This window comes from Pelodiscus sinensis, chromosome 30, assembly GCF_052426305.1.
Source record: "Pelodiscus sinensis isolate ZL-2025 chromosome 30, ASM5242630v1, whole genome shotgun sequence".
Taxonomy (NCBI): domain Eukaryota; kingdom Metazoa; phylum Chordata; order Testudines; family Trionychidae; genus Pelodiscus; species Pelodiscus sinensis.
Window position 1 is genome coordinate 13,738,303 of NC_143081.1, and position 7,344 is coordinate 13,745,646.

Consider the following 7,344-nt stretch of genomic DNA (forward strand, 5'->3'; position numbering starts at 1 on the left):
AGAACTACTACTTAACTGGTTGGTCCCCAGCTTGTACCAATGCTTGGGATTCTTCTGTCCCAAGTGCAGGACTCTACACTTGTCCTTGTTGAACCTCATCAGATTACTAGTGGCCCAATACTCCAATTTGTCTAAGTCACTCTGGACCCTATCTCTGCCCTCCAGCGTATCTACCTCTCCCCCCAGCTTAGTGTCATCCGCAAACTTGCTGAGGGTGCAATCCATCCCCTCATCCAGGTCATTAATAAAGATATTGAACAAAACCGGCCCTAGAACCAAACCTTGGGGCACTCCGCTAGAAACCGACCACCATCCTGACATCGAAGCATTGTTCACTACTTGCTGGGCCCGGCCTTCTAGCCATCTTTCTATCCATCTATCCACTGTGCTATTGCCCACCCTTGGGCGGGGCTTGTGCGAACCAATGACAGCTCTGCTAAAGAAGTGGGGAGGCGAAGGAGAGCCCAAGTTTTGAGGGGGTAGGGGATGACTGTACCTACTACTGTAATGGAGTTCCATTGTCCACTGTGGGGGTGGAAATTGCCAGCCACGTATCAGGGCCTCCCTGAAAACCCGTTTTCCCCTCCTACCAAAGGAGAACATGAACCAGGGATCTCTGACATCCCGCTATGACCACTAACTCCTGGGCCAAATGTGACACACAAGTGTTTCTTCCACCCAAACTTTTAGTGTCAGTTCCCCTCACTCTGGGCCCCACAGGGGAGTTTCGGGCGAGGAATCCGGGATGTGTATCTGGATGAGGGATGTTAAATATCGGTTAATTGAACAGTGAGGTAACCCCCATGAATTCTTATAGCTTAGTTGACTATTTTATAGTCCCTGGGGGCAGGACCAGAAGCCAGTGCCCCCCGGCCTCCCCTCAGCGAAGGCCCCTGCCACTCCACGTTGTTGCCCCTGTATCAGAGCTGGTATGTTAATTTTGAAAAGAACAAGCCTTAGAGGAGCCCATTGTTCATGATACAGGATGCTCGTGTGACCCAGCTCCACCCACAGGAATCCGGTACTTGGCCTGCTCCAGAGCAGGTCAAGAGTTTGGTACCAAGGCATCTTTTAAGTATAGTTCAGGGGCTCATTGGTAGCAACGGAAATAGAACATACGTCTCCTGAGTGCTGGCCACTGCAGCATAGGGCATCAACTCCAGTTGAACGGAGGAAAAGATACAGGCTGGGGTTGTCAAATGGAGCCACAGAAGTGAGTTAAAGTTCCAAGGAGTCGGACATGTCAATGCCTTCAGACCCTTTGCCAATCCCACCGAATTTGGAGGAGGACAGGATCTGTGGTGAAAAGGCCTGGCTGGCTTTTCTGCAGCAAGTTTCATCTTTTTTAGTTTATTTTCCCATGTTCCCCATGAAACCCCATCTGCGGACACAGGCCAGTTGTAGTTCTTCTGTGGCATAAGCTACATCTAGACTGCAGGCTTCTCTTGGAGGAAGATTTTCTGGAAGAGATCCAGAAAGTCTCACTTTTCAGCTGTGATTACTATCTATGTAATGGCCACCAGGGCCTCTGTGCTTTTTCCTCTTTCCTCTTCTTGTGAAAGAACTCTATCTTCCCCATCCACACACGCCTTTTTCCAAAAGAGCTCTTTCAGAAAATGGCTTCTTCCTCGTAGAAAGAGGACTATGAACATCGGAACCCCCCCCTCTGTTCTTTAGATTTTCTTTCAAAAGAATGCAATTGCAGTGTGAGCATAATTCAAGTTTTGTTGGAAAAATGGCCATTTTTCTGAAAAACCTCTGTAGCGTAGACAAACCACACAGAAACATACTGTTTGGCATTTTAGGAATCCATCCAAAAAGAGTCTTCTCTTTCAACTACAGGAGTAAAATCTCCCAGTGTAGCCTGGGCTTTTCAAAAGCCCTCAGTGCTGAGCCTACCCTGTGTCACCTTTACTTATTACATGAGTTGCTGAGGATTGGGTTATGAGGTCACACAGAGAAGCTAAACCAGTTGGTCCCATCATCAGTCCCACTACAGCAGTAAGTTCTCACCACCTGGCTGGCCTGTTCCTCCCAGTCAGCCGCTACTGGGGTTCACAGCCAAGATCAGACTCACCAATAAGCGTACCTGTAAGATCCATTCTTACTGCTACACTTTCCAGTAACCCATGGAAGATCCCGATCTATTATTATGATGCCACAAGAGCATCAATCTGAAGCATTTTGGGCCAAACAGGTCATGTCAGGTGTCATTGGAACGGAGATGAATTGGGGAATGTGATGGCCGATTTGTGTCCCTTCCTTCGTGTTGTATCTCGTATTATGAATATCCAGCATATCTCTTTATTCCCAATGTATTTACGCAGCAGTACCCCCACTGGGGAAGGTAGTGCAGACAAATCGTGGAGCCATATAATGAGACATTAAGGAAAACAACAGGCCTCAGGGGAAGCTGAACTCCCACAGTGTGAGCCTCTCTGAGAACTCTCCAGTGAGCCTAAAATTAAGAGTCGTCGTGATTCCACAAGGGCAGGGGAACAGACCACTTGGCTCCGGGCTCCATCTTGGGATGTCGCTGTTTTCCCACAGTCCGGTCCGGGGAGCAATTTTGAAACAAAGGGTCCTCCCTTAGCAGAGCTATATAAGGCAGGGGGTGAAATCAGCAGTTTTTACGCCCCACTCAAGGGGATGCCTGCAGAGAGCTGAGGAAGACAGACTGACCTTGGCAAAGGGCTGGACCCAGGTTAAAAGCATCTCACCTGCTGTCTGGAAACCGGAGAACCCCAAACTGCAAAATAAATGCAACATGCGCCTTGAGAGTTTGCAAGACGGCCTCTGTCATATCTCAGGGTGAGAATCTGTCCTTCCTACTGACTCTGACCCGTGTGCTGCTGAGTTTGTCTTTGTTTAGTTGCTGATGATGTGCTTTGACCGGTTTGCTGTCCCACTGTTGGGAGTTAATCAACTTGTTTGTAATTTTACCTAAATCAGTGAGCCTTTAAGTGAAAGGTCTGGGAGGAGGGGAAGTAACCTTAGTGAGCACACGGGACATTTTCCCCTCCACACTGAGGTGCATGGATCAACTAGGTTACAAATTCCTACCATTTTATGGCTTGATCTGGCTACTGGTGATTCCCTTGACTGTAGCTTCCCTCGTGTGGTGTCCAGTCAGGGAACCCTGCACGTGCCTGCAAATGAATGAGACTCTATTGTGTGGGTGCAGGAGGAAGGGCAGGAGTGAGGTGTTGTCTACAGCTGGCCACGCCAGCACAGTGCGAGCAGGATCCCAGGCTCAGAGGCTCAGGGGATCCCCAGCTCCAGGTGGAACCTTGGGAGCCAACCCAGCCCAGACGAGCTGTAGGAAAACCTGCCTAGGACAGAGCAGTGGGCGAGTCTCAGATGTAGAACATAAGAATGGCCAGACTGGGCCGGTCGAAAGGTCCATCTGCCCCACTGCCCTGTCTCCAAGCACTGGCCGACGTCAGGGGCTTCCAAGGGGATGAACCAAAGAGGGAAAAAATGTGACTGACACTGGGCAAGTTGTAAAACTCTTGTCGATATTTTACGGTGGCCCAAACTAGGAGAAGTGATTTCATGCGCAATTCATCCCTCTGCGAGTACCACTGTCCAGGGGGCAATACTCTAAAACTGAGCCTGGTATTTGTTGGGCTGCCTTATGCACATCATGAGATATGTCCTTCCCCATGGGTCAGCTCCCCATCCGCAACTCGCCCCTGGCTGAGTCAACTATTATTCTACTAGTAGAAACAAAACATAAACCAACCACTATTTTACCTCAAAATATCTTGCATCTTCTACTGATGAGTCCTTTGCAGTGCAGGGAAAGACGCTCACTCACTGGGTGCGTCTAGACTGACAAGACTTTGCTCAAAAGCGGCCACTTTTGCTCAAAAACTTGCCAGCTGTCTATACTGTCCGCTTGAATTTGCGCAAGAACACTGACTTTGTAATGCACAAAATCAGTGCTTCTTCCACAAATACTTTCATGCTCCCGCTCAGGAAAAAGCCCTCTTGTGCAAGAATACTTGCGCAAGAGGGCCAGTGTAGACAGGGAAGACCTGTTTTGTGCAAAATCACGTCTAGACTGGCCAAAGATGCTTTTGTGCAAAAGCATCCATGCCAATCTAGATGCGCTTTTGTGGAAATACCTTTAATGGAAAAACTTTTCCATTAAAAGTATTTCCGCCAAATCATGCCAGTCTATGAGCAGCCACTGAGTATAGTTTTCTTGTCTCACGTCCTTTACAGAGGAAGGCAATAATTATTTTTGCCACATCTGATACCTCTGTGACTCCCTTCCCCACTCTCCAAATATACACTAGCAGAGGGCAGTTGTGTTTTGCAAACAGCCGTCCACCTACGCCTTCCCCAGCCTATTCACACAGCCATTTGCCTCTGACCAATGTTCCTGCACTTTTCTACCCCACAGGCAGAATTAATTTTATGTGTAGTACTATCATGGTGATGTGTGACTGACCACAATTGTTGCAAGAAAATTGGCCCTGGGGGGAATTACTCCATCCAGGACATGTTAGGCATTGGAAAACTGACTTCTCAAAGAATTAAATGGAGAATTACATGTGAGAGAAACAAAATGATGATTGCACCAACCAATTCAGAAACTACTAGAAGAACACAAAGGAAAGAGATGATATGGCTCTTGAAGGAAATTACAACACCACCACCAGTATGTGTTGGAAGGTGAGTGTTGAAGAGACTCTGTGTCTGTGTGTGTGTGTGTGTGTGTGTGTGTGTGTATTTAAGTGGACAGTGTATGAATGTGTTTTGGAGATGGTCTGTTTGTGACTCAGACACACAAAGTGTGGGTGTATGTGTGAGATATCAAGCGTGTGTGTGTAGCATAGCAGGTACAACACTTCCTCCTGAAGGAGAAGAGGCTCTCGCAGTTGAAAAAAAGACCTGAAATGTGGGTGCACATTCTCTCCGTTGTGGTGCTGCTCACTCAGTGGTTCAGCCTGGCAAGATCTTGCGCTGTGGATGTGTAAGTACGTCTCACGCTGGAATGGGAAAGAGGTCCACGGTGTGGTCTTGTAAATCCAGCTCAGCAAATCCTTTAGGCCAGAAGGGGGGTCCATTGCTGGAATGGAATATGGAGAGTGGTCACTCATTTGGCCATTGTGGGGTCACAAACCATGTTCACAGAACCATAGAATCCTAGAGCTGGAAGAGACCTCAGGAGGACATCAAGTCCAGTCCCTTGCCTAAGGCAGGACCAGTCTCAACTCAATCCACGCTGCCAGGGCTTTGTCAAACCGAGACTTACATGTTAACCCTACATGTAGGAATTGTACAATGAGGTTTACCGGATCTTTCGAAGAGAGTTTATTTTTGTAAAGATCCACGTTGACAGTGCCGCTTTTTTCGAAAAAGCTAACTTTAGAAAAAAAGCAGTGGCATGTTTATGCTAATGAAGGGCAGGATATTTAAATCCACGCTTCATTAGCAATTTCGAAGTGCCTAATCTTCATCTCTATGTCGATAGAGAAATGGAGTCTAAAAAGGCCTCTTGGGGGCTGTCTTACGGGGTCTATCCATACGCAGCCTCAAAAAGCAATTTCCTGCTCTGCTGGAGTGACACACCCAGCCTTGGACTGAGTTCTTATGCTAACAATAGCAGTGTAGAGTCGGCCCAATCCCATCCGAGATCCAAGGACCTAGTTGTGTACCCCAGAGCACCGCTTCTACCGCCCTGTTCTCACTGCTCATTTGATGACGCTAATTTGATCAAAGCTCATGCATGCTAGCTCAGCTGGGAAACACACCTCCCCACGGCAGGGTGGGCGTACCCCTGTTTGAACGTAAAACATCCTCCCTTTGCCATCGATTGACTCTTGTGTTCTCTAGGTTGGCTGGTAGGCCTCTGACATGAGGAAGATATGTCCTATTCCCGGCACAAAAGTATTTAATGATCAAGAGGGGTCAGGCAGCTCGGTGGGACGTTGCTGTAATTCACTGAGGTTTCATGCTCCTGGTTCCCCTGGGAACTGCGACTTGTTCATGAAACGCATTTTCCTCTGCTAATGGGCAACTTCATTTTTGAAGTGGAGAGACCCAGCGAGCTCAGGTTTTTGGCCCTTGTGTCCAACAGCACATCCTGTCCGCAGGTTCTCCCTGAATCTCTGATGCTTTTCTGTTTCTAGATATCAATTATGGAGGCAGCAGAAAGAAGGAATCAAACACCCATCGTGGAATTGATTCTTCTCGGGTTTGGGAACGGCCCTGAACTGCAGCCCCTCCTCTTCCTGCTGTTTCTAGTGATCTACATTGCGGCTGTGGCTGGGAACCTCCTCATCGCTGTGCTAGTGGTGGCTGATTCGCACCTTCACACCCCCATGTACTACTTTGTGGCTAACTTGTCCGCTGTAGAGATCTGCTCCGTCTCCACCATTCTGCCCAAGCTCATTGGCAGTCTGGCGACCGGGGACAGAACCATTTCTCTACAGAACTGCCTTGTGCAATTCTATATCGTTGTTATCCTGTCCAATGCAGAATGTCTCTTGCTCATGGCAATGTGCTACGATCGGTATCTAGCGATCTGCCATCCCCTCCGTTACAATGCTCTCATGAACGGCCGGGTTTGCGGTCACTTGGTGGCCTGGGCGTGGATATTCGGCATTGCCTACTACGTCATGCTGCAGATTTTCATTCTGCAATTCAGATACTGTGGTCGCAAAGAATTTGACCATTTCTTTTGTGATTTTGGAGTCCTTATAGATTCGTTCTGCGGCAACACCAGGATTCTGCAAATGGTGGCATTTTATTGCTCGATCATATTAAACATTGGGGTCTTTCTGCTGACCGTGACATCCTACATTTGCATCATCGTGAGCATCCTGAGAATCCCTTCCAGCATTGGGAGGCAAAAGGCCTTTTCCACCTGCTCCTCCCACCTCATTGTGATGACACTTTTCTATGTGAGTGTAATTATAGTCAATGTGGTGCCTCTGATCAACCCTCCTGCAATTGTGTACAAAGTCTTGGCTGTTTGGTCCGCTGTCCTGATCCCCTTGCTGAATCCTTTCCTCTACTGCCTGAGAAACAAGGAGGTCCATCAGGCCCTGAGAAAAGCTCTTCTGAAACTGGCTGCTCTCAGACACAGGCCCGACATGTGAAAGGTCAAATTTTGGTACATAGTAAAATAGAGATAAACTGATGCATTTCTTTACACATGGCCAATTTGGCTTCTTGAAAACAGGAAATTCCTCCTTTCCTTGCTTCCTTCCTTCCTTCCTTCCTTCTGCTACATAAGTGAGTGAATTTTTAAGAAGAATTGGGAGTCTAAGAGTGCATCTACACAGCAGGGCAGAACTTGAATGAAGCGACACAAATTGAGCTACGTCA

At 47.8% G+C, this 7,344-nt stretch overlaps 1 protein-coding gene across 1 annotated transcript; it reads left to right on the top strand.

Annotated features, from left to right (window-relative positions):
* The first annotated feature begins 4,635 nt into the window (after nucleotides 1–4,635).
* On the top strand, nucleotides 4,636–7,115 carry LOC149521260 (olfactory receptor 11A1-like). Its single transcript, XM_089774413.1, has 2 exons — nucleotides 4,636–4,683; nucleotides 6,144–7,115. The coding sequence occupies exons 1-2, from the start codon at nucleotides 4,636–4,638 to the stop codon at nucleotides 7,113–7,115; spliced, it is 1,020 nt and encodes a 339-aa protein (XP_089630539.1).
* The last annotated feature ends 229 nt before the right edge of the window (nucleotides 7,116–7,344 follow it).

What these genes read in the sequence shown, in the direction of transcription:
- LOC149521260 (XM_089774413.1), top strand. Translation starts at nt 4,636, where the DNA reads ATGGCTCTTGAAGGAAATTACAACACCACCACCAGTATGTGTTGGAAG. An exon ending in CCACCAGTATGTGTTGGAAG is followed by an intron (nt 4,684 to 6,143) that starts GTGAGTGTTGAA and finishes TTCTGTTTCTAG; the next exon opens with ATATCAATTATGGAGGCAGC.